This window comes from Callorhinus ursinus, unplaced genomic scaffold, assembly GCF_003265705.2.
Source record: "Callorhinus ursinus isolate GAN/ISIS: 27379988/994484 unplaced genomic scaffold, GSC_fseal_2.0 scaffold12, whole genome shotgun sequence".
NCBI classification, from domain to species: domain Eukaryota; kingdom Metazoa; phylum Chordata; class Mammalia; order Carnivora; family Otariidae; genus Callorhinus; species Callorhinus ursinus.
Genome location: NW_027397074.1, coordinates 79730414 through 79757753, shown reverse-complemented (window position 1 = coordinate 79757753; position 27340 = coordinate 79730414). Strand labels below are relative to the sequence as shown.

General features: G+C 42.5%; 1 protein-coding gene across 1 annotated transcript; it reads right to left on the bottom strand.

The window, feature by feature from the left end:
- Positions 1-7219: 7219 nt before the first annotated feature.
- On the bottom strand, positions 7220-11654 carry GSTK1 (glutathione S-transferase kappa 1). The gene is made up of 8 exons (XM_025854811.2): positions 11498-11654; positions 10838-10919; positions 10501-10629; positions 10095-10195; positions 9885-9920; positions 8222-8338; positions 7769-7862; positions 7220-7508 (listed from the first exon to the last, which is right to left on the bottom strand). The coding sequence occupies exons 1-8, from the start codon at positions 11567-11569 to the stop codon at positions 7459-7461; spliced, it is 681 nt and encodes a 226-aa protein (XP_025710596.1). The 5' UTR covers positions 11570-11654; the 3' UTR covers positions 7220-7458.
- Between the last annotated feature and the right edge of the window lie 15686 nt (positions 11655-27340).

Sequence of the window (27340 nt, the reverse complement as noted above, 5' to 3'; positions counted from 1 at the left end):
GCTGTTGCTCACCTATGTGGACAACATCCTCAGAAACCCTAATGATGAAAAATATAGGTCTCTCCAGATTGGAAACGCAGCTTTTTCTCCTAGACTCTTACCTGTCAGGGGAGCCGTTGAATGTTTATTTGAAATGGACTTTGAAGAGGGAGAAACACATCTTATCTTTCCTAAAAAAGCTTCAGTGGAGCAGCTGCAAAAAATTCGTGACCTGATTGCCATAGAGAGAAGTAGCAGATTGTATGGATCAAATAAGAGTTACAGAGTAGAATTAGCTCAGCAACCTGCATCCAGTACCCAGCTTCCTCTAACACAGTCTTCAAATCCTAGTGGGTTAATCCAGCATGCAGAGAACAGTGAAGGACAGTCATCAAATCAACCATCTGCTCCAATGGTTACTACTGATTCAGTCATTCTAAAAGTTCTCCGGTCCAACATTCAGCATGTGCTGGTCTATGAGAACCTTGCTCTCCAGGAGAAAGCACTGGCCTGTATTCCAGTCCAAGAACTAAAAAGGAGATCTCAAGAAAAGTTATCTAGAGCTAGAAAATTGGATAAAGGTAGTGGCTTCATATAACCATTCATTGCTAAATATACATCATTGCTAAAGACAAACACTGAAATGTTGTCTTTTGCTGTATACATCGTAAAATTCTAATCTATTTCTATTTTGATTTTTTAAGAAGTACAACAGTAGTAAAATTTTACTGCATGTACCTCATAGACACATCTATTAACACATCTTTTTTTTTTTTAAACCGCAGTATGTGTTTGCAGTTTAATCATTGGTATATGAGTTTTTTTAGGTATAATAGAACTTAAGTCTGTGGAACATATGATAGTATTATTAGTGAATTTTAATGTGAATTAGAAACTACATTCAAGATTAATCCATATGATTAGACCATTGATTAATTTTGGCTAATAAAGATAGTATTTACTGATGTATGGTTCTTCCTCACCCACTGCTGTCCACTGCCTGGGAATAAATTCAGCTCTGCCACTTTACTGTGCATCACTGAGCAAGTAATTTGATCTCTATGCCTCAGTTTCTTCATTTGAAAATAGGATGATTTTTAAAAAAATAGGTGAAATAGTACATGTAAATTGCTCAGAACAATACCGACCACATTCATCAACCAATAATTATTTGTGTGTTATCATTAATGGTCTTAGGATTTTAGTTAAATTTTTCCAATGGTAGCATTTTTACTTTGAGTTTTTATGTAATTAGCTTTTATCTAAGTCATTTCTTAATACTATATTTTCTAGGGGACTATGTAATTTTTCCGGTGATTACCTTAGTTTGCAATAAATGTTTTAACTGAGTCCACCTTCAAAAACACTATTCTGCTTCATGTATGGTGCAGATACCTTTTGACAGAATCATCCCAATTCTTCCCTCCCATCTTTATAACATTGCTGTCATATGCTGTAATCACCCAGTACGTTGCTATTGTTATTATTTGAAGAAGTTACTTTTTATGCCAAGAATAAGAAAACAAAAGATTCTCTTTTACTTTCATATATTCCTTTTCTGATGCTTCCTTTCTGTAGATCCAAGTTTCTGATCTGTATCATTTTCCCTCTTCCTAAAGAACTTCTTTTAATATTTCTTTCAGGACAGATCTGCTAGAGATGAATTCCCTCAATTTTTCATTGCCTGAGAAACCCTTAATTTTTTCTTCACTTTTGAAGGATAATTTCACTGGGATATAGAATTCTGGGTTGGTGAGGTTTTTCTTTCAATAACACTTTAGATATTTTACCCTCCTGTCTTCTTGCCTGCATTGTTTATGACAAGAAGTCTGCTATAATTCCCATCCTTATTCCTGTTTAGGTAAGGTTTTCCCCATATCCCCTCAACTTACTCCCCATCCCCAGCTTTATTCAAGATTATCTCTGTCTTTGGTTTTCTACAGTTTGAGTATGACATGCCTAGGTATAGTTTCTTGGTTGGTGTTTTCTGAGCTTCCTAGATCTGTGGTTTGGAATCTCATTAATTTTGGAAAATTCTTGGCCATTATTGCTTCAGATATTTCTTTTGTTTCTTCCTCTCTTTTCCTTCTGTATTCCAAAATGAATGTATCCTATTTTACTTTTTATCTGTCTCTGCCTCAATTTCCCACAGTTCTTAGATGTTCTGGTCCATTTTGAGATTCTCCTGCAGTTCTGTGCTTTTTTTTTTTTTTTTTTTCTCTTTGATTTTCAGTTTGGGAAGTTTCTGTTAACCTATCTTCAAGCTCAGGGACTCTGGCCTTGGCTGTGTCCCATCTATTGATGAGCCCATGAAAGGCATTCTGTTACAGTGTTTTTGATTTATAGCATTTCCTCTGGATTTTTTTTAAAGCTTCTAAACAAAAAAAATCTATTTATGTTATCCATCTGTCTTAACATGTTGTTTACTTTTTTCATGAGAGCACCTAATATATTAATCAGAGTTACTTTAAATTCTTTGTTAATTCCAAAATCTGGGTGGTTCTGATACTTGCTTTATCACTTCAGACTGATTTTTCTTGCCTCTTAACACATCTTGTATTTGTTTGTTGGAAGTTAGGTATGATGCATTGGGTAGTAGGAGCTGAGGTGAATAGGCCCTTTATGTAAGGTCTTATGTCCATTTAACAAGGAGTTGGGCTATGTTTAATGTTAGCTGTGGGTGTCAGAAGCTTCAGACTTGCTCTGGTATTCTTCTTGTCTCCCCTGTTGTCTTTGGGCTTTTCTAAAAACTCCTTAGATAGAGTCTGCATCTTTTAGTAGACTCCATTGTTGTTACACCAGAGCCTTGTTGGTGTAGTGGTAAGGTACGGGGGAGTAGAAGCCCCCTGTAATCTGATGATTAAGTCTCAGTGCTTTAGTGGGCCTGTGACCTTCCCAAGTCTTTCTTAACTTTTTCCCCCCATAGACGAGATAGGAAGACTAGAAGTGGCTAGGGTCAGGGAAGTTCCCTTTCCCCACTTCAGAAAAGGCTCTGGTAAAATCTTTTTCCCTGAAGAGTAGGCCTTTATTGTAAAGAACGTTCTGGGCATACTTTGCAATTCTTAATCTTCTCCTCTTCTTTTCAGAGCTATGAGGAGATTTTTTTTGGTTTTTCACCAAGAAAACCTAGTGGGATTCTTGGAGGGAAAACCCACAAAAGTGTTAGGAACCCCTCCTAAGACTGTGTTTCTTACCCAAGCTAGTCCATATTCAGCCTCCAGCAATTTGTCGAAATTATCATTTGAGTGTTTTTACCAGTTTATGACTCCAGTGGCTTCTGTTCCATATAGCAGATGGCTGGTTGTGATTCTGTGTATTTGGCTAAGATTCTCTGTATTTGTCTTGTCTCTCCAGATTTCAGGGTGACAGTTTGCCCTGTGAATTCTAGGAGCTCAAGAAAAGTCAATGATTTTGGTTTGTTCAGTTTTTTGTTTTCCTAAGGATGGGAATGACAACTCTAAGCTCTTTACATGTCAGAGCTAAAACTAGAAGTCTCTCTGAGGGATTAATTATGTATCTCTTTTCCTTTTTTTAATCATTTAATCACTTCTTATGTATGTTGTTTAGGTATTTTGCTGCCCATTGTATTTTGGTAGTTTTGTTTTTATTATAATATTATACTATGTCATTTTCTTGTATTTGAAGACCATTCTGGGGCTTAGACTTAATTCAACAACATTGCTGTGAGACCTTGAGACAGTTCTTCATCTTCTTGGATTAGCAGTTTTTTTTACTATTTATGAAATAAGAATGCTTATTAACATGTGATCACAAAGGCCCTGTCCACATTAAAGTACTGTGTTCCTTCAGATGATCCCTGACATAAATGCCTGTTTAACAGGTACTTACTGGGGGGGAAAAAAAAAAAAGAATATTCATAGCAGGTTTATTTGTAATAGCCCCAAACTGGAAACAACCTAAATGTCCTTCAACAGGTTAAACTCTGGCACATCCATACCATGGACTACTACTCAGCAATAAAAAGGACAAACCACTGAGACACACAGTACCTTGCAAGGATCTCAAGGGAATTTGCTGAGTCAAATAAACCAATCTGATGCCATTAATATGGCGCTCTTGAAATGAGAAAACTACATGAAGAACTGATTAGTCATTGCCAGGGTTTAGGGAAGTGGGGAGGACAGAAGGTGGCCAAGCTATGAAATAGGAACATAAGGACCTCTTATGCTAGGGGTATTTTGTATCTTGACTGTGGTGGTGGTCACACACACCATAAAACTATACAGAACTAAAACCAGACACACAAGTGAGTGCATGAAAAAGTGGTGGAATTTGAACAAGGCTTGATGGAGTGCATCAATGTCAATTTCCTGGTTGGGTCATTGGGCTGTAACTGCACAAGATGTTACCACTGGGGAAAGTGGATGAAGGGTAGATTGAATCCCTCTGAATCATGTCTGATATTCGTGTGTTAAAACATATGGACATTTCTGGTTGCACACAAAAAAAACCCAGAGAGTAGGAATGGGAATGACAAAGGGGAGACTCTTCACTTTTCACTTGATACCCTGCTGGTTTTTTCCCTTGTTTTACCACATGCATGTGATACTTTTTGTTGTTAATTATTGTCTGTAAAAAAATATAATTCTAGAAATTTTACCTAAGAAGTTTGTTTTAGAAGCATCTTATTTGGTAAGCTTAGAATTTGAATTGCAATGCAAGAAAGTGGGTCAGTGTTGAATTCTGAGTACTGACATAACTGCAAATTTTATATTGCACTCCAACTGTTGAGTGGAAGGGGAAGGGGGGAAGAAACTAATAAGTATGAAACTCTTTGGGTTAGGAAAAAAGTGTTCATTTTAAAAATACAGCTGCATTTGGGGGCTTCCCCCTTTCTCATTGTTAATTGAGACACATTAATTTCATGTGTCAACTTGACTGAGCTAAAGGACACTCAGAGAGCTGACAAAACATTTCTGGGTGTGTCTGTGAGGGTGTTCCCAGAAGAGACTATAATTTGAATGGGAGACTGAGGAGGAGAAGGTGGCCCTCACTAGTGTGTGTGTGCGGGAGGTATCAACCAATCTATCGAGGGCCTGAATGGAACAAAAAAGCAAAGGAAGGGCAAACTTGCTTTCTCTGCTTGAACCGAGACATCCATGTTCTACTGCCCTCAGACACAGGTGCTCCTGGTTCTCAGGCCTTTGGATTCTGGATTGGAACTACCCCACCAGCCCACTTTCCTGGGCCTCCAGCTTGCAGATGGCAGATTGTGGGACTTCTCAGCCTCCATAACCATGTGAGCCAATCCCTGATAATGGATCTCTTTTCATATATACCTATAAATATCCTATTGTTTCTTTGGAGAACCCTGACTATTGGATTCTACTTGGCAGAAGTTCAGACACTATAATCTAGATCATGTTTGTAAGGTTTAGCCTAGAAATTGTCTCATTCCTCCAGAGATTAAACTTGCTAGCAGATTAGGAAAACAGGATGCTCGATTCTTTGAAGGAAGACTGGGCAGAGCTGGGAAATGTGCATCTACAATAAAAGATGCCACATTAGCCTGAGGTAAGATTTAGGATTAAGTTAAGCAGCCGATAACGTTTCAAAACAATGGGAAGGATGCACAGTTGTGCCCAAATGTGAATCTACAAATTATTTTTTTTAATTTAAAAATTATCTATTTCTTGTTTGTCAGAATAAATGATCATTTCAAAAAGTATACAAGTGAAATGGAAACACTTAGGCATATTTTATTCCAGGATTAATATATCAATGTCCTCTGTAATGTGTTTTTATACATCAAGACATAATTGAGATACTATATAGTTTCATCTTTTTTCCAACTAATATTATATTCTACAAATTCCCAATGTTGAAATTCTTTACAAACAGAATTTTGGGTGGTGCAGTCGGTTGAGTGCCTGACCCTTGGTTTTCGGCTTGGGTCATGATCTCAGGGTCATGAGATCGAGCCCCCTGGTGGGCTCCCCACTCTGTGAGGAGTCTGCTTGGGATTCTTTCTTTGCCTCTCCCTCTGCCCTTCCCACTTGTGCTGGTGTGCTCTCTCTCTCACAAATAAATACATCTTTAAAAAAACATATAATTTTTGATGGCTATGAAACATTACATCCTGGATGTACCATAACTTATTCAAACATCCTCCTATTGTTAGATATTTATAAGTTACTTGATATCACAAATCGTACTGGGACAAGCATGTTTATTCATAAAGCTTTATCTCTACCACCATGCTCTCAGCGTATATGAGAACTTCTATATGCTTGAATATATAACTTGAATATATGAGCAGTAACATTTTAATTTGCTCTTATGTTTCTTACTACTGGACATTTTCCCATAGTTTAAATTTATATTAGCTGTACATGTCATGAAATCTTTGAAAGAGGGAGTGCGAGTGTGTATTTGGAAATGTACTTCTGGTGTTAGTTAGCAGATAAGCCTAGTAAGGATGACTGGAAATCCTGGAGTATGCTGGAATAACGGAAGAGGGGAGAAGAGGAAAACAGCCAGTGATGGGGGATAAAACGGGAAAATGAGCTCTGAGATCAGAAAGAGCCAGAGGGCGGGGGCAAGGAATCCCCTCTTAATGCCTCTGGGGCCATTGAGCCATCGAAGGACACATACCTGCTTCCCAGCAGATGTCCAAGTGTGGTTTCAGCTTCTGAATAAAAAGTATTCTCAAAGAAGTCCAAAGACTACTGAAACACAAGGTGTTCGGATTGTCGTACAGGTGGCACATACAGAGCAGGGCCTTTGGATAAATAGTGGAGGGAGTGGGAAAGCTGTAGGTCTGTGTGGGAAGGAACAGGGGTTATACTAGGCCAGGGAGAGAGACCCCAGGATTTTCTCAGGATCTGCTTTGTGGGTGAGCAATTTCCTAGGCCATGGCAACCCCAGCCTGTCGCCCTGTGCTACCACCTTGCCCTGGTTCTGCTAGTCAGTGTAGCTGGAGCTGGTTCAAATATCTGGGCAGAAGCTCAGCCAAGTTCTGGCTCTCTCTGATCCCAGCCCCGTTTCAGGCACCGTGGCTGGTCAGAAGATAGTAACTGCCAAACTGGTTAGCTGCAAAATCCATCTGGCTTAGTTTTCCATCCCTGAAGAGGGACTGTTTCCTCTCCTTCCACATAAGCTGCCCTGAGGTGGGCAGTGGGGCTCGCAGTATGGAAAGAGCTGTTCGCAAACACCTCGAGTGGACAGGGGGTGACTGCAGGAAGAACACACAACACCAGGGAGGACAAAGACCCAGAAATATCATGCCTGATGGCATTAAGTTTATTCTGAGGGAAAGCAGAGTTTGGGGTACCACGCTGCCCCCTCCACAGCATCCCCCAGGGCCACAGAGGAACCTCTATCAGAGAAATCAGAGTCCTAGTGTCACACAGTGGAAGACGGGGAAGCAGAAGATCTGCTTTTTCATTAACATAACAATAAAAAAAAAAAAGAGGGTCTCCTTTTTCATCCCAATAGTTTTGCTTCCCCTGGCCAGCCTTAAAGTCTGGCATTTATGGCTGGAGGCACAGGGCCCATCCACTTCTCTCCTAGATGGAGAAAATCAAAGTCAGAGGCTGGCCCCACAAACCCCCAGGGGTTTTCTAGGAAGAGCTCTGCTTGGCTTCCTTTTCTTCTATGGGGGTGAAGGTGGCCTCTCCCCATTCAGCCCTGAGAACTAATGTGTATGAGGCTTCATTGTTGGAAATGCATAGAATATTTTTTTTTGCTCTGGATCTGTCCTTCTGGTCAACAGATAAATGGGGGTAGGGCTGGGGTCAAGGGCAGCTCACCATGAACCAGAACTTACCCAGCAGGTGTGCCAGCAACTCCATCCGATCAGAGCCAAACAGCATGTGGGTTTGGCCATCCAGATGGGCCACGGTGATCGGCAGCCCAAAAGCCTGGAGTAAGCAGTTACAGTGCAGGGAGTAAGGCGACGGAGGAGGTGTTCATTGTGGCTGGGATGGAAGAGTCATTACTGGTCTGAGGTCATACAAGCAAAGCAGCTGAGAGGTTCCACAGCTCCAAGGAGTTTTCTGTTTCTGATTCTCAGATGCTCTGACTTTCCCCTTACCATCTACCTCCCTCCCTTCCTTTCCTTGGACTCTGAGACAGGAAGGGAGAGGATGAAGGTTGTCTGGGACAGCTTGAGAGGACTCATGTTGGGAACAACTTTTAGAACAGGAGCATGGGGACCCAGCAGATGCCCAGCCTCAGTCTTCAGCACTGGGGTTGGGGACCCACATCAAGAGTTGCTCACCCCATATTTGCAGGCTGCCTCGGTGGTCTCCTTGAGCTTGTTCTTCACGTTTGGTGTTGAGACCTTTTCCAGGAGTCCCTGGGCTTGTTCTGTAGACATGCCAGCTTTCTCTGCAGCCTGAGGGGATGTGGTAGGGAACACAACTGTGTTTGCATTAGCGGGGTAGGGATCTCAGGTAACTCTGGTCTTTATTTTCTGCTCCCATTTTCCTGGTAAGGCCTTTACCCACCCACAAATAGAGGTCTATTTTGCTATGAGGGGCTGTTTTTCTTTTTTGCCCCTTTAAAATCTTGTGACTGGTGGAAAGAACAAGGTGCAGAAATTGAAAGCCAGAGGGCATCTTAGAAACCAGCTCCCCAGCCTCTTTATTAACTAGTGAGGGGACTGCTGTCCAGAGGCAGTACATGACTTGGTTGACATTAAAGAACTTGTTAGTGGCAGAGCCCACGCTAGAATCCAAGTCCCCTGACATTAAGTCTGGGCTCTTGCCTTTCTACTTCTCAGAATTCCTTTTGAAGCAAAGGGTGGGCTATAATTCTCATGGCATTTGCTGAGGACTTTGGAGCAGGGCACAGGGATATAGCCACTTGCAGGGCTTAACAAGAATAAACGTTTCAATTTGGGGTTTGTTGATATCATTTAGGATTAGTGGTTCTCAGTTTGGCTGCATACTAGAATATCCCGAGGGAGCTTTTAAAAAATACCACTCATAGGTCATCCGCTAGAACAATTACATCAGAATTTTTGGTAGGCAGTGCCCAGGTGCTCCAGGTGACTAAAATATACAGCCAAGGTTGAGAACCACTGCAACCCGACCTCCTCAACCTGGAGGGGGAAACAGGAAGTTATGAGGTGCATTCCGATGTGACACGGTCTTTGACTTGGCTGCATGAGAGAATTGTGCCCATACCAAATGTTCAACAACAGGGGAGCAGTTAAGTAAACAAAAGTAGGCCCACTGAATGGAATGCTGTGTAGAAACTAAGAATGATACTTCCAAAGAGTTTATAATGGTATGGAAAATGATTGTTAGTAAGTGGAAAGACAAGTCTGTGCATATACTTTGCAGGAGTTCTTTGTGATTTGCTGTTTTATGTATTAAATTTGAATATGCCTCAACTATCTTTTGTAAACTGAAGGGAAAATATCATTTTTAATTTCCTGATTTAATCCCAAAGAAAAACTTACTTTTTATACTCCCGTGTATGGCTGGCACACATTTCAATGTTTTGAGCTATTTCCATGTGTTGCCACTCAGGCTTCTGTGGGATTTTTCTTTTTAAAGCCTGTCTGTAAAATCTCCTGCTTTTCTACTCTGGATATATTGGTGAGGTCTGGTATTGGAGTGTTTGGGGCCAATACTTCATCCCTCCCCATCTGGGAGTGCCAACATGTAACATCTCTCTCCTACTGACTTCTTTCATGAAATAAAACCTACCCATGTAGAATTTTGCACTTCCCCTTTCAACCATGAGATATTCTTTTGGGAGTCCTCTGAGTTCCAAACTTTCATTAATTTGGCTCCTCAAACACAGATATCCTTTCTCCCCAAATAACCATGGCCCCTTCCACCCAATATGAAAACTGTGTGCTCTTTGCCCCTAAACGCCAGCTGTTGTCAGCTTTGCTATGAGAGGGGTGGGGACAGAGCCAGGACACTCACGGCCAGGATGCTCTGGGGCTCCGAGATGTCTTCATCCTGAGAAGAAAAGAACATTCTGCAGGAAGGGGGCGGTGAGGGGTGAGATGGGGGGACAGTAGGCCCATGAACAACAGGGGAAGGCAGGACCAGGCCTCTGGAAACCAGGTTCTAAGGGAGGGTCAGCATATCGTCCAGGGTCTCCCAAGTAGGTTCCCAGAGCTCTGCCCTCACCCGTGACCAGACACGCATCCATAGTTCCCTGGACACTTTCTCCAGCATCTCTGGGTGCTCCATGCTCACAGCGGTGAGGAATCTCATGGCTGATAAACTTCCTGTGGGGCAGAGATACTCAGCGACAGGGCTCTTCTAGCTTGTTACCCATGGAGGACCGGCTCTTTCCTGCTTCTGACATCCCCAGAACTCGACTGCCCTCAGCCTTCCACCCAGATTTCTCATAGCCCGTTTGCACTGCTCTTCTTCCCCTTAGGTCCCCGCAAGCTTCTGCTCATTTAACGCTGACCTGTGTTTCCCCAAGCTTTGTTTCATTTCATGTAGTTGCCAGCCCCTACTTCCTGGCACTACAATTTGCAACTCTGCTGCCTTCCACTGGATTCACCATCTGTATCTCACTCTTTACCTTTTTCAAGGATCACAGAGAAGAAATCCTTGGGGAACTGCACGGGAATCTGGACGTGCTGTCCCAGGAGTCTAATATCATTTCTCATATATTGGGCTTTGCGGGGAAGCAGAGCTGGTGGCTGGTTTCCTGCAAGTGCAAATTTGGGCACACTGGTGAGAGAGAGACTACCTAAGGGTCTGAGGCTTGGGGTGGGAACCCCTACCCGGGTTTTCAGCAGAGTGCCAATTACTAGCTGCTGGTGCCAATGTAAAGACCCATTTGAGGGCAGCCCCCCGTGGACCTTTGAAAGCCACCCTCCCTCAAATCCCTGTCCCAAATGCTGCTGCCTTCACACCACTGTCTTTCATGATCCCCCCGATGAGGCTGGGGCGCAACTGCAGGTTGATGTTCCAGATGTTCTTATACCGGCACAGGACCTGCAGGAGCAGAGGTGGAGATGGGGAGCCTGTGTGTAAGATGGACAGAGTTTAAATGGCTGAGGGAGAGGGAGGGGTGTTCTTTGGCAACTGACTAGCCAGAGGCTCTGAGTGCAGAAGAGTAGGGGTTATGCGGACACCCTAAACTATCTGGTTTTAAATGGCAAAACTCTGCACTCCCAGAAATCGATCCCATGAACCTTGCTCCATCCCAAGAAATAGATCCCAGGATCTTTGCTCAGTGGACAGCCTCCATCCTGTTCTGCACTCCCCCCCCCCAAAAAAAAACTAACATCGGAGGGCTAAGAGGTGGCTGTGCCGTGGATTTCTCCTTGATTCTTAGGAGTTACCCCTCTTATTCCAAACCGTTGTAGGAAAGCACTGCCTTAGGATATAAAGGCTCGACCTGGCCAGCGACCGTATCCCGTTTAGAGACACAAAGTGACTTTCACCCCTGGCTTGCTAAACCCCATCGGGCGGCGCCAGGAATTTCACGAGACCACGGTCCCCGCGTCCCGCTCCCCCCTTCCCTCTGCCCTTGCCCTCCAAGCCCCAGCCAAGGGAGCTCCCGGAGTCACCTCGAAGCCCAACCAGGAGTAGGGGGACAGCACATCGTAGAAGAGCTCCAGGGTGCGCGGCAGGGGTCCCATGCTGCGCGGCGAGGGTCCTACGCTGCAGCAGCGCGCATTGCCCCGCCCCGGGACTCGGCGACCCCGCCCCGATTCCCGGCCTGCCCCGGAAGACCGCCCCCCGCCTCCGCCGCGCAGCCGCGCGAGGAAAACCGCCCGGGGCCAAGTCTGGCCAAAGAGCGGTTGGGGCGGGGCCCCCTGGGGAGGGCGTGGCTGCTCCGCCCCCAGCTCCCCCCGCCCGCGCCTGTCCTGCTCACCGCCCTGCCCTGCGCGGGAGTCTGGGGCCCAAGCGGGTGGTTGAGATGCGTGCAGTGCCTCTCACTTGGCTGTGCTCCTTTGGCAGGCCACCCGACCTCTCTGAAACACCGTTTCTTAGTCATCCCTCTTAAAAATGGGGACATACGTGATGATAACCCCGACCTCGTATAGCCTTGTGAGAATGCAATGTGTGAATGTGTAACTGATACATGTTAGTTATTAGCGTGACTTGGCAATTGCAGGAACTTTCTGAGATGGGGGCAGAGTAAGAAGTGCCCAAATTATACATTTTTTGTACTTCTCAGAGCTTAGCTGGAACATATTTGACAATCAGCACATATTCTGAGAGTGAGTGCAGGAGAGAAGGAGGCCTCCTTGCCACGATAATCAGGGATAATGGGGAATGGTGTGTCCTATTTCTATTTGTGAATATGTCATATTGTCTTACATTGGGATTATATTTACTGCAAGGAAATAATTTTTTAAAGTTCTATTTAATTTTATTAAAATTATTCTTAATGTTACTAATTTTGTGAATTGGAAAACATAACAATAAAGATTCCACTTCTCATTTGTATTCATTAGAAAAACAACCTTAAGCCATCAGAACACAAAGACTATAAACATTTATATAGAGTAGAACATAGAAAATGAAACAAGGATGCTATTTTAACCCACTTGCAAATAGAACCAATTGCTTTGCAATTACTGAAACTGAAAAATTACACATTTCTCCAGTAATGTTAATTTAAAAGTATCCAAGAGCAAATTTAGCCCCATAATAATACTGTATTTTAAAAGTAAATCATCACTTATTTTTAAAAACTTTAATATTTAGGAATGATTTTAGATTTACAGAAGAGTTGTAAAGATAGTAGAGAGTTTCTACATACCCCTCATCCAGCTTTCCCTAATGTGGACACCTTACATAACCATGGCATAATGATCAAAACTAAGAAATTAACATTGGTACATTGCTATTATCTAGAAGATGGGCTTCATTCAGATTTCATCAGTTTTTCCGTGATTGTCCTTTTTCTGTTCCAGGATTCATTCCAGGCTACCACCTAGCATTTAGTTATCCTCTTTAGTCTCCTCCTATCTATGAAAGTTTCTTGACTTTTTCTTGTGTTTCTTGACCTTGACACTTTTGAAAAGTATTGGTCATGTATTTTGTAGAATGCCCCTCAATTTGGGTTTGATGTTTTTTCGTGTCTAGGCTGGGATTCGGATTTTATGGAAGTATACCACAGAGGTGAAGTGCCCTTCTCCTTGAATTGTGTCAGGGGGTTCCTGATACCAACATCACTTATTACCCATGATGTTAACCTTGACCACTTGGGTAAGGTGGAGAAAACTGTCAGGTTTCTCTACTGTAAAAATCACTGTTTCCCCCTTTCCGTACTCTATTCTTTGGAAGGGAGTCATTAGGTACAGCCTAGTTTGGAGGTGGGGGTACTGGTTGAGTAGATTAAACCCATCTCTTAGAGGGAAGGACATCAAAGAATTTGTGGCTGTATGTTAAAACCACCCATATTTTGGGGGAGATACTTTGAAGCTATGAAATCTTTTGTTCCTCCTTAAACTTTCACCTTCCAGTTTTATCATTCATCGGTAGATTTTCCTGCAGCAATTATTACTGTGTTGTTCTAATGGTGATTTTCTATTTCCCTTGTTTCTTCTACATTTATTAATTGAAATTCTGAAAGAATTGTTCCATTTATGTATTTATGTATGTATCTATTCATTCAGTCATTCATTTATACATATGGACTGATGGATATTTATTTTAAGAATCATAGAATGGTAAAACATTGATCTGAGTCTCTACATCCTACCTCCATATACTATTATTATTATTATTATTTTTATATTGGGCTCTGTGGATAATACTGAGTGGGAACAACCAAAAATATTTACACTTCTTTACACATGCTGAGAGGAGTCTAGGTACTGACTAGAGTTGTTGGAACAAGAAATCGTGGTGTAAGCCAGTTATTTACAGTAGCAAAAGTAACTAATAAAGGAACTAAATATGATGTGATTATCAAGTTTAGGAGGGGGTGGAGAAGGAGTGGGATATGTAAACCAAATCCTTATCTTTCATGGTCAGTGATATTGTCTACATTTGAAACGTCGCTAGAGCTTTGGTCATATAATTTGGAGTTAAGTATTTGAAACCACAAATGCTTCAAATAAACTGCCTTTCCAAATAAGTAAAAGATGGACTGTCCGATAAATGGTTTTGGGACAACTGGGAGGTTTAAACAAAATGTAGCTGGACCCATACATCACACCTTACCCAAGGAACATGTCTAGCCTGATCGAATATTTTATGTTAAAGAAAGAAACCACTAAAGTACCTGAGGAATTTATGGAAAAACCTTTAAAAAAAAAATCTGGGAGTAGATGGGGCGCCTCGGTGGCTCAGTCGATTAAGCATCTGATTCCAGTGCAGGTCATGATCTCTGGGTCTTGGGATGGAGCCCCAGCATCAGGCACCCTGCTCAGCGGGGAGTTTTCTTGTCCCTCTCCCTCTGCCTCTGCCCCTCACCCTGCTTGTGCTCTCTCTGTCACTCTCTTAAAAATATAAAATCTTTAAAAAGAATCTGGGCGTAGAGACCTCTTTGTTAGCTGTGGTACTAAATGCAGAAACTTTAAAAGATTTATACATTCAATTACACAAAATTTAAAAAATTTGTTTGGTAAACTCCAGTGGGTCAAAAAATAACTGGGAAAAATATTTGGGTTCATTTCACAGTCAAAATGCTAATTATCCTAGTGTAGAAAGAGCTACAAAATAAAGTAAAAGAACAGAAACCCCGGGGAGAAATGGGCCAATGATATGAACAGAACATACGCAGAAATGGACATATGGGACATAAAAGATTGTGCTTGTATATACTTATAAAAATTGTGAGTCAGGATTACACTATGATATGTTTTTATTTATCAAGTTGGCAGAGATCAAAAAGTTTGATGACTCAGGGTGTTGGCAGGGATTTGTGGAAAATCATTGTCTTATGCAACTGGTGGGAGTGTAAACTGTCGGTACGACCTCTAAGGAGGGCAGTCTAGCAATATCTTTCTGTTTGCAAATACACACACCCTTTGACCTAGCAATTCTGTTTTTAAGGATTTATATTATAAACATGTTTGCCTCCATGCAATATGATGTCCTATAGGGTTATTTATTACGACATTGTTTATAATAGCAAAAGATTGGAAACTACCTAAATGTTCATCAATGTGGAACTAATTCAATATACCACGATTTATAATACTTTTCAACTTTAAAAAGAATTTGGAAGCTCTTTAAATATTAAATATTGCATGATATCCTATGTATTAATAAGTGAAAAGCAAGATGCCAAACAGTGTATATCATTCACTGTCTTTTTTTTAAGGGTTGCGATGCTTTCTAAGTGTGTGGTGTACGTATACATATATGTACATGTTGATATTCCTGGATGGAGAGACAAAAATACTGGTAAAACTGGTTGCTTTTGAGGAGGGAAGCTGGGGGACTGGGGCAGGGCAAGACAAAATTTTTGTTGGATGTAACATTTAACCCTTTGATTTGCGACCTGTGTGAGTGTCTTATCTACCCAGAAAGAAAGACAGGCAGGAAGAAAGGATAAAGGCAGGCAGGAGGGAAGAAAAAGGAAGGAAGGAGGGAAGATGCCTTTGGGAACTTGTATTGGCAGGACAGGGAGGGGATTGCAAAGAGACTTATGTGTCTGATTTATTGCCATTTGTATATTTTACTTTGCTTTAAGGAAAATGTCAGTTATGAAGGCCACGTAGCAGCACGTGTGACACAGTTTTAAGGTACAATATTTGCCAAGATGCAACAGAGTATTTACATCTCGGTTCTCAAGGCCTGACATTTTCCTAAGGATTTACCAAGGGGTGTGTGAAATTCTGTGTGCTAGCTTTGTCCCTGAATAAATCATGCCAAAATGCAAGAGAGTGAGGTTGACATTATTATGGTTCTAATCTTGGAAACGTTATGCTCTATTAGAAGAAATCAACCTTGGCAAACTGGATACTTGAAATATAAGTGATAACAAATTTAGTTGGAACATCTCACAGTTCACAGTTCATCAGTTCATACCAGTGTGACAACGTCACAGCTGAGAACAGCTAATATGTGCTGTCATTATACCCTTCCAAAACACATACGCAAATGGATGAAAACTAAAGGAAATGAAAATAATTCTATTAGGGATTATACACTTTTTTTTCTAATTTCTTAGACTCTCTTTAAGGCCTTGACAATATCTTTTTTCTTCTCTTTTTTATGGAAGAGCTTTGTTGAATTATAACTGACATACAATAAACTGCACATATTTGAAGTGTCCCTTTAATAAGTTTTTTTTAATAAGTTTTGACATACACATGCACCCGTACAACCATCACCATGATCAAGATAGGAAACAGAGCTGCAAATCACCTTGAGACCCTTGGCAATCCCTGCCCTCTGTTCCCAAACAACCACTGAGGGGCTTTCTGTCACTAGAGATGAGCCTGCACTAATCTTTCTGTCACTATATATTAGTTGGTATATTTTTTTATACATTAAAAACCTTCATGTTTCAAAATCCATTTTGGAAGCCAGAGCCATTTTTCTTGGTGTCACAGTTGGGACGCAGTCTCCTGGAGATCAGAGAGGAGGATTTATTTACTTATTTATTTATTGGGGATTGATGTTATGGCTGCCACCGTGGAAAGGGAGGGGCGAGAAGGGGAGGGAAGGAAGGACACTGCATGGGGTGGAGGGAGGCATTGGGCTTCATGCTTGATTCTCAGCCAACCCCACGAGGAATTGTGAAGCTGGGATGGCTTCACACAGCGGCCAAACCTGGGTGAGCTGGCCCGGCCTCTACAGCCCCTCACAAGTCAGTCGCAGGATGTGGGCTGTCCTGGGAAGGTGGGCTGAGCTTGGCTGAGGTGACTCTTCAGCTGAGGGCTGTCTGCTTGGTACACTCCAAGTCATGTCTGAAGGGGGATCTGTGTAGAGTACCACACTGGTCTGTATAATAATGATTCTGATAGTTCTTCATCCTGGGGAGTTCTTTGAAATAATATTGGAGAAACAAACTTCACATTATGGAGAGAAAGGGATATTGCATTTTTCGTGACTTTTTTGAGAATCTGAAAGGGCAGTGGGAGCAATCCTTAATTTCAGGCCTAAGAACATGATCCGTTTGTTCATTACCTTACACTTTTCATTCCACAGGTATAGGAGCTGTCAGCCTCAGCACTGTTGACACATTGGAGTGGATCATTCTTGTGGGGGTTGTCCTGTACCTTATAGGATGTTTAGCAGCTCCCTGGTCTCTACCCACTAGCTGCCAGGAGTACCCCCATCCCTAGTTGTGACAATAAAATATGCTAAGTGAAAGAAAACAGATGCAAAGAACTCCATATTATACAATTCCATTTGTATGACATATTCAGAGAAAACAGAAAGCGGATCAGTGATTTCTCCAGAGGCTGGGAGTGGGAGTGGGGAGTGACTGAAAATTGGCATGAGAGGACTTTTTGAGGTGATGTTGTCTGCAGGATCAAAATCAGCCCTGGCTAAAAATCATTGCACTAGTGTTTCTTGAAGGCTTCATATGTCGCACGTACTGTTCTGAGTGCCTGGGGATGGATACAAGCACCATTTATCTTTTGATGTGGGAATCAAAAGGCATAAAGTTGGTTCAATATAAAGTGTGTGTGTGTGTGTGTGTGTTGGGATGGGGGGCGTTGGGGCAACAAGAAAGAATCAACAAGCTTCCTAGAAAAGGTGACCCTAAATGAAGACTTGAAAGGTAGGTAGGGGTTAGGTAGGAGTTACACCATGGAAAGGGAGTGAAGGTAGATTTGTATGCAGAGCCAGCAGCAGCTTTGAAAGACAGCGCTGTGGTTCAGAGTCTCGAGGAACTGAGAGAAGTTCTTTTGGGCAAAGAAGGCAGTGGCCTGGGAAGGTGGCAGGTAGAGGCCGGGTCATGTGACAAGTTTCAAAGTCTCTACTTGAGTGACCTCAAGTTTAGTATGCTTTTAATTTTTTTTAAAGATTATTTATTTATTTGAGGGAGAGAGTGAGTGAGAACAAGTGGGGGGAGGGGCAGAGGGCCAGGGAGAAGCAGATTCCCCGCTGAGCAGGGAGCACCCCTCGGGGCTTAATCCCAGGATACTGGGATCATGACCTGAACCAAAGGCAGATGCTTAACCAACTGAGCCACCCAGGTGCCCCCTGATTTTTAAAACATGTTTTATAGAAGAGCAGTAATTCCATTGCTCAAGTACTCAGATGTTGCGCCTCCTGTGCTGTAGGAAATCATGTAAGAACTGTCAGTAATTGACTCATGTGATGAATTACATAGCCACAAATAATGATTTTTATTATTTAGCTAAAACATGTAGAGCACACATTGCTTACTAGATGTCAGATACTGTGCTTTATGAAAAATAACTCATTTAGGGGCACCTGGATGGCACAGTTGGTTAAGTGTTTGATTCTTGGTTTTGGCTCAGGTCATGATCTCAGGGTCACGATCTCAGGGTTGTGTTCTCAGGGTCATGAGATCAAGCCCTGCTTCAGACTCCGCGCTCAGCCCAGAGTCCGCTTGAAATTCTCTCTCCCTTTCCCTTGGCCCCTCTTGCTCATGCTCTCTCTCTCTTTCTAAAATAAATAAATAAATCTTTTAAAAAAATTAACTCATTTTATCATTGTAACAACCCTACAAGGTAGGTGCTGTTTTTTAGCAGCTTTGTTGAGGTATAATTTATGTATATAAAATTCACCCATTATAAGTGTACCATTCAATGATTTTTATTAAATATATAGAGTTGTGCAACCATCACCGTGATGATACGGTCTTGGTGATACTGTCTTGGAATATTTCCATCACCTCAAACAGTTCCCTTTGACCAGTTTGCAGTTAATGCCACTCCCACCCCTAGTCCCAGGAAACCACTGATCTGCTTTCTGTCTCCACACAGATTTGCCTTTTCTGAAAATGTCATGTAAATGGAATCGTATAATGTATAGTTTTTTTTTTGCATCTGGCTTTTACTTTGTATGTTTTTGAGGTCATCCATGTTGTAGCATATATCGTTCTACTTTTTATTACTGGATAGTATTTCATGTATGGATGTACTAGTACCACATTTTGTTTATCCATTCACCAGTTGATGGGCGTTTGGGGTATTGCCAATTGTTGGCCATTATGACCGATACTGCTATGAATATTTGCAGACAAGTCTTGGTATGGGCATGTGTTTTCATTTCTCTTGAGTAAATAGCTGTGGTGCAATTTCAGGGCCTAATGGTAAGTTTAACTTTTTAAGAAACTGAACCTGTTGGGGCGCCTGGGTGGCTCATGGGTTAAGTGTCTGCCTTCTGCTCAGGTCATGATCCCTGGGTCCTGGGACTGAGCCCCACGTCGGGCTCTCTGCCCAGCGGGGAGTCTGCATCTTCCTCTTACTCTCCCTCTGTGCTCTCTCTCCATCTCTCGCTCTCAAATAAATAAAAATCTTAAAAAAAAAAAAAAAGAAATGGAACCTGCATTCCCTAGTGTCTGTTCGGGTACATACTATTGTCACGTTTGTTCCCATTCTATTGATGGGGAAACTGGGGGCATGGAGCGATTCAGAAATTTGCACAAGATCATAAGGCCGGTAAGTGGTGGAGGTGGTAAGTGAATTTGTGTGGTCTGGAGTCGCCTCTGTGACCTTGATGCTAAACTTTGGTGGCCACTTCCTGGGCTGGGGATTGTTCTCAGTTTCAAAGAATGAGGTGTGTCTGTTCTCCCTTACCTGATTTTGGTTTCAAGCTGCTGGAGAACATGTTGTTCAGCTCTGTCCATGGGAGTTGTGCCTAAAGGAATGTCTGTGATGTCCTTTTTCTTCTTGCTTCCAAGGTCATTCCCCAAGCAAATTTCAGGCCACTCAAGTATTTTTATTTTTGTGTTTCTTCTGTGAGAAAAATGAACAAACCTCGCAAGTGTTTTGCAATTGGGATTTGTAAACTCTCCAGTGACCAAGCCCCTTTCTTGGACCAAGAACCACCTTCTCAGGGCAAAATGACATTGTAGCTACTGATTCAGTGTATGCCTGCTGGATTTCCTTTCAATGCCGCCGCTGCACTTGCCAATGATAGCTTGTGGGCTGATGGCCGCTCAAAAGACCCTCTGGCTCTGACTGGTAATTACCAACTCCCGACTTTTTTAAAGATTTATTTATTTATTTATTTGAGAGAGAGAGCGAGCAGGGGGAGGGGAAGAGGGTGAGGGGGGAGAATGAGAGAAGTAGGCGTCCGGTTGAACACAGACCCTGAGATAATGACCTGAGCCAAAACCCAGTGTGAAGCTTAACGGCTTAACCAGCTGAGCCACCCAGGCATCCCTACCTCCTCCTGATTTTAAAGTCCAGCCTCGTCATCACCCCCTTCTGCTTCCAAGATCTGAGGTGATCCCCCCCCCGCCCTTTAGCACCCTTCCTTTGCTGAGAATTACAAAAAAGACGACAGCTTGCTCTACAACGTACCCTAAACAAATCAGTGAGCCGATGCATTTTCAGGCCTTTAGATTAACTTGTACATGACTGGCATGGACATGATTGGGAATTGTTCTTAAAGAGATATGAACTACTTGAGAGAGGTTTAGTCATAGCTGAGATTATGGAGAGGTTTTGCTGGGGTCTTTGAGTTCTAGTAATATATTCTTAGGGCCTGGGTGTTTTCTAGGGATAATTACTCTGGGAATGTAACTTGCCAAAAATCACACAGAATAGTAAAAGGCACAACTGTGATCCTAACTCAGGTCCCAAATCTTTTTTCTTTTTTAAAAAATATTTATTTATTTATTTATTTTGAGAGTTAGAGAGAGAGAGAGCGTGGGGGGAGCTGGGGGGGCAGGGGGAGAGAGAGAATCTTGAGCAGAGTCCCCACTGAGCACGAAGCCCAATGAGGGGCTCAATCTCACAACTTCGAGATTATCATCCTGAGATCATGTCCCTGGGGTCATGTCCTGAGCTGAAATCAAGAGTCGGACACTTAATTGACTGAGCCACGCAGGCACTCCTCAGGTCCCAAATCTTTTTTTTTTTTAAGTTTAATTTTATGATTTTTTTTATTTTTTTTTCAGAGGGAGAGAGAGAGAGAGAGAATGCACAAGCAGGGGGAGGGGCAGACAGAGGTAGAAGCTGGCTCCTTGCTAAGCAGAGAGCCTGGTGCAGCGCTGGATCCCAGGACCCTGGGATCATGGCCTGAGCCGAAGGCAGATGCTTAACCGACTGAGCCACCCAGGGATCCCATCAAGTCCCAAATCTTAAACTCTTAATCATCCTGCCTCCCAACACTCCTATCCTGCAGAATCCCTTTGTGAAGCTGCAGGCTAACCTGTCTCTCTTCTGGGTTCCTCTGCTGCCCCATGCATTCTCTTACCGTGGCCCTTATCATAGTCGATTGACATTTTCAGTGTCTTCCACTGTATTGTAAGCCGGTGCAGGGAGGGAGGGATGTGTGTGTGTGTGTGTGTGTGTGTTTTAACCTCGGGTACAGAGAGAGTTGAATTAAACATTCCCTTCAATACATAGCTCACTATTATCATACACATAAGTTTCTACCCTAGTTTTTTTTTTTTTAAGATTTTATTTATTTATTTGAGAGAGAGTGAGAGTACGAACTGGAGGGAGAAAGAGGGAGGGAGAATCTGAAGCAGACTCCACACTGAGTGCAGAGCCCAATGCGGGGCTCAATCCCACGACTGTGAGATCATGACCTGAGCTAAAACCAAGAGGCCGCCACTTAGCTGACTGAACCACCCAGGAGCCCCTCGCTGTAGTTTTTTAAATTTTATTTTTCTTTTCCACTCTTGATCCCTCTCTCATATTATTATGGATAATAATAGCAACAGTAACACTGAGGGAGCATGAGCTGACAGGCATTGTTTAAGTGCTTGTATTAACTCAGCTAATCCTCACAAGCACATAGAGTACTTGCTATTATGATCTCCCGTTTTTCAAATGAAGACACTGATTAAACAGAGAGGTTAAGGGACTTGCCAGAGGCGACAGAGCCAGTAAGCAGCAGGACCAGGATTTGAACCCAAGTGGTGTGGCTCCAGCAGCCTTGCTCTGAACTACTGTGTCCTGCACCCTCCCAGATACAGGCTATGGATCTTGTTTTGCTTCTTTTGTTGTTGTTGTTGTTCTGCTTCTTCTATTTTCTCTTGGAAATACCCGCAGTGCTGTTTGTACTTCTAGTGCACTGCATCTGACTGCTGCATGCTGTTCAGCCTTGAGCATCCGCCACGCCTTACTGACCCATTCTCCTTGTTTGGGCTGCCTTCAACTCGCTACCTCTACAAACAGAGCTGCAAGGAACACCTTATCTATGTCTCCTCAAGAACCCGTGCTAGAGTTTCTCTTGGGGATGTCCCCAGGAGCAAGTGGATCTCTAAGTCAAAGCGTATATGCATATTTTATTTCACCAATACTGACAGAACGGTCTCCAGAATGGTAGTACAATTTCCCACCCTTGCCAGCAACACCAGGGTTTTCCTTTCTTCACATCCTTGCCAACACTTGGCAATTTTTGGCTATTCTGATGAAAATGAAATCATATCTTATGGGTTTTTTTTTTGGGGGGGAGCACATGTGTGCAGGGGTGGGGGAAGGTAGGGCTAGGGGGAGAGGGAGAGAGAGAATCCTCAAGCAGACTCCATGTCCAGCGTGGAGCCCGACGTGGGGCTCAATCTCATGACTCTGAGATCAGCCGAAATTAAGAGTTGAACACTTAATGGACTGAGCCACCCAGGCGCTCCTCTTATTGTTGTTTTAATTTACATATTTCTGGCTACAAGTGGGAATGAACTCCTCTTCTATCTGTTGGCCACTTGAGTTCTCTCTGCCTGTTTGTATTTATGTGTGTGCGGGTGTGTACGCCAGTTTTCCTTGTACACTCTCGTTAGTGGTCTCCTGTGGCTTTTGGATGTTGTAAATGCCTTCTGCCTGACTGTCATCCCTACCTTTCGCTGAAGGGAAATCCAATCAATTTTTGAGCTTCTGGGATCTTGTTTAATAAGCTATTCTCTATCCTGTAGTGACAAAATTATTCCATATTTTCTTCTATTAACTTTATAATCTTACCTTTCACATTTGGATCTTTTATCCATTTGGATTTTCCTTTGTATAAAGTAAGAGGAAGGGATCCAACTTTATTTTTCTCCAAACAGTGAGCCTCATTCCCAGTACTTTTTATTATATTTATTTTTATTTTTTTAAAGATTTTATTTTTTTAAGTGATCTCTACACCCAGCATAGGGCTCAAACCCACAACCCCGAGATCAAGAATGCACGCTCCACTGACTAGAGCCAGCCAGGCGCCCCACCAGTACTTCTTAATAAATAATCCCACTTACATATGGTTCACTTTTTATCATATCTTAAGTTCCCATGTATAAATGAGTATATTTTATGCTCATCTTTCTGTTATATTAGTTTAACAATAACTTAGCAGTATGCCTTAATATCTGACAGAGATTCGTTATTCAAGGACCTTTATTCTTCTATATAAGTTTTAAACTAAGTTGTTGAGTTCATAAAAAATTAATATTTTATTTCTGGAAAGATCCAGATTTGTCGATAGGCAAATTCTTTCCTTCTGTGATTCTTATTTACCTTTATATTCTTATTACCTAGCACAGTATCTCACATATCCAGTAGCTCAGTAAATATTTATAGAACTGAACTATTGTTAGACTGATTCATGTCCACTTTCAAAGTGATTGGGCAGGAAACAATGTGATGATAATGGATGTCACATCTGAAGCCATATTGCCTTCCTTTGAGTGAGAGGAGAGAGATGAGGAGAGCAAAGATCAGGGAGTTGACCCCTTCTGTAACAAGGACAACTGTGGCTTTTGTTTTGATTCCTGCAATTACTAAATAAGATTAGACACTCTTGACTGAAAATTGCTTCTGCATCGAGCTTTAGAGGTGGCTGCACACAAGGGTCAATAGCTGGGTTCCTAATGGACTTTTCAAAGGAAAATATGAAGCTTAAGCCAGGAGATAAGAGAGGGGAAAAGTCTTGTTAGTTAATTCATCTGATCCAGTCAGTGACTTGTTGAATGTTGAATTGCAAATACTTCTGTAAAAAGGGATCACGCTACAGCAGTGAGGAGGATGCCATCTTGTGGCAATAACTCCACACGGCACCATTTGATCGTCAGTCCCAGGTAATAACAGGAAATACTAGAGTGCCTACAGGATGTCAGGAACCATTGTAAGAGTCGTGCACATTACAGCAAAACCCACGAGACAGAGGTATTTATTACCCCTATTGTAAAAGTGAGGAAATTGAGCCTCAGAGGAATTAAGCAACTTGCCCAAGGTCACAGAGCTAGTACCATGTTGAAATCTAGACCGCGCGGCTATAGCATTGGTATGTGTTCAGCCTTTTTGTTATTTTGCCTGAGAGGAGAGGGAGTGGTGTGCCAGAGTCGGCTCCTACCGGATAGAGAGCATGGATGGTGTGCATCTCTTCCCAACTTCCCATTCAGTGACATCATGGTGGTAGTTCAAATTCCATCAGGGTGGGAGTATTTATACAATTAAAATCAGGGGGCGCCTGGGTGGCTCAGTTGTTAAGCGTCTGCCTTCAGCTCAGGTCGTGGTCCCAGGGTCCTGGGATCGAGCCCCGCATTGGGCTCCCTGTTCAGTGGGAAGCCTGCTTCTCCCTCTCCCGCTCCCCCTGCTTGTGTTCCCTCTCTCTCTGTGTCTCTCTGTCAAATAAATAAATACAGTGTTTAAAAAAAAAAGAAAATCAGAACACTCCACACATCAGGCCCTCTCTCTCTCTCCCCCTCCCCCCTCCCCCTCCCCCACACTCTTTCCCGGAGAACTGGTTTGCCGACACACCCTGGGTGAGGAGGACTGAGACTTCAGAGACAGCCCTAGGCTTTCTTTAGGGAAGTTGGGCAAGAGATTTGGAAAGTGATTAAAACCTGGTTTGGGGGAGAAAAATGGATAAAGAGATCTTAGGACTTTTCTTTTTGATTTTCTTGGTATTAAAACAGAAACAGGTAGTTTATGATTAACGTAGAACTCCTTAAAATGAAGACTTTTTGAAGAGTAACGTAGGGTTGCTCAACCGCTTTATCAGGAAAGAAGGCAAAACAGTTGTATGGTCTGTGTTGCAAATCACATGTTACACATGGCCAAAGAAGGGCACCTGGCTCAGTTGCGTAGAGCGTGCCACTCTTCATCTCGGGGTCCTGAGTTTGAGCCCCACATTGGGCATAGAGATTACTTTAAAAAATGGCCAAAGAGACAGATGAGTCAGGAAGAGTGAGCAGAACCATTTCTAGAGGAACTTAAGCTAAATACAGTGGGACCTACCTAAGCACTGTGGAAAGGGCAAAGTAGAATTAGAAAGTTCAGAGAACGTGACACCTGGGTGGCTCAGTCAGTTAAGTGTCTGCCTTCGGCTCAGGTCATGATCCTGGGGTCCTGTGACCAAGCCCCACATCAGGGTCCCTGCTCGGCGAGAAGCCTGCTTCTCCCTCTGCCTGCTCTTCCCCCCTGCTTGTGCTCTCTCTCTCTCTGACAAATAAATTAAAAAAAAATTTTTTTTTAATAAAAAGAAAGTTCAGAGAACAAATACATGTATACCAATTTGAAGGGACTCAAACCACAGAATGGCCATGGAATTTAGGGGAAATGACACAAAGTTGCTGTAACTTCCCAATTTAAAACTCAAAAAATCTAGGCTAAAGCTCCTAGAAATATTTGAATCATATAATAACCCTACTCAAAAGCCTTCCATAGACAATACTGGCAGAAAGCTGATAGTTGCTGAGGTTAAGATACATAAGGGATCACTGTTCTATTTCTCTACTTTTCTGTATGTTTGAAATTTTTCATAATTAAAAAAAAAGAAACCCAAATCCAAACCATCGGACTTTTTAAATGATTATATTCAGTACAGTGAATATAGTAGAGCATCAGAATCTGTTAGGAAAGGTAGGTCTGAGACGCAGTACGGAGGGCTTTGCATGCCCATCTGAAGGTCTATAGGTAATGGAAGCCATTGAAGGATTTTGAGCAGGTAGTATGTGCGCATGCATGTGTACGTTTGTGTGTGAAGTTCAAGTCTGTGCATGTCTGCTTCTAAAGGAAAGAGACTGGAACGCATATCATAGCCGTCTTTGAAAGGTAATACTTGAAATCTGAATATAGCTTCAGTCTTTTGGGTGGTGCTCGGGTGACCAACTGCTCTGGTTTGCCCAAGACTGTGGGTTTTATGAGATGTGGGATTTTGGGTTTTAAAACTTCAGTGGTTGGTCACCTTAGCAGTGGCAACAGATGGAGTGTACAAACCGTGAGTTCTTTGTTTAAAGGGTACTCAATAGATAAGGAAGCAAGATGAAGACCAGGCAGCTGAATAGATACAGAAGCCAGGGGTGGAGAGTTTTTAAACAGGTGGTAGTCAGCTGTTGCCCCAGGCCATGGAGGACCCGAGAGTATGGAGACTCAGGCCATAGAGTCGGATGTTTTAGGATGACCTCTTCAGATCAGAACTTGCCAGACATATTCTTCAGTTACCCAGCCTTTGCAAACCAAACAAAACCAAAGCCAAAACGACATCACGTACAATTATTCAGTGCCAACAATGTAATCGCATTAGTACTTTTAGGTGTTAGAATACAGATTCAGAAATTAATTAGATAAGTAATTCATGAAAAGGTAAACTGCAAAGGCAAAGGCATTTTATCATTTAATAATTTGGTTAGTTCTAAAGCAATCCCTTGCAGTATTTAATTTTTGTAATATTATGTATTTTCTTATATTAAAATAAATTTCACATAAAGCTGAACAAATATTAGTCAAAAATATAAATATAAAACATAAACATATAGCACACTTACATACTCCAGAGCAAGTAATCTTAACCCTACTTGCAAATGAGTCCATTTGGCATTGGCTATGCTGCACTGTGAATGGAGTCTTTGGCTAAGGGTTTTGGGGAATAGAAAGATCCAGTATGATTGTGGATGGGTTTTTTTTGTTTGTTTGTTGGTTTGTTTGTTTTTGCCAGGAGGCTGCATCCGGCCGAGTGGAGAGATCCCAGGCTGTATAGTCTCTTGCGTTTGCAGTTGGGACTCTGGGGTTTACTCACCAAAATTGGGTAGGCACTGATTCACTGGAGCATTGCCCTGTCTGCTCAGACACATGTCAGCCACAGAGACCCGAAAAGTCATATGGCCTTTCCTTTCTTGTACCTCAATCACTTTATGGCCAGAGCTTACCTTTGACATAATCTACTCCTGTTGCTATCTCCAACACTCCATGAGTGCAGAGAAAATACATGCTTCCCCCATTTCTACTTCCGGATGCCACCACCTGTCACGACCTGCTCAGGTTGGGTGGGGAATCTGGGATCCATGCACTGTGAGGGCAGGCAGTTGGGGGGGTAGCTGGTGGGGAGTGAGGGGGTGGAGAGAGGAGTGAAGTGTTTCCTCCTATTTCCAGCCT

Bases quoted from the DNA above. Each gene is read 5' to 3' on its own strand.
- GSTK1 (XM_025854811.2), bottom strand. From the start codon at position 11,569: ATGGGACCCCTGCCGCGCACCCTGGAGCTCTTCTACGATGTGCTGTCC. The intron at 8,339-9,884 runs GTGAGTGTCCTG...ACATCCCCTCAG, and splicing joins AGCCCCAGAGCATCCTGGCC to GCTGCAGAGAAAGCTGGCAT. The intron at 7,863-8,221 runs GTGAGCAACTCT...TGCTTACTCCAG, and splicing joins AGGCAGCCTGCAAATATGGG to GCTTTTGGGCTGCCGATCAC.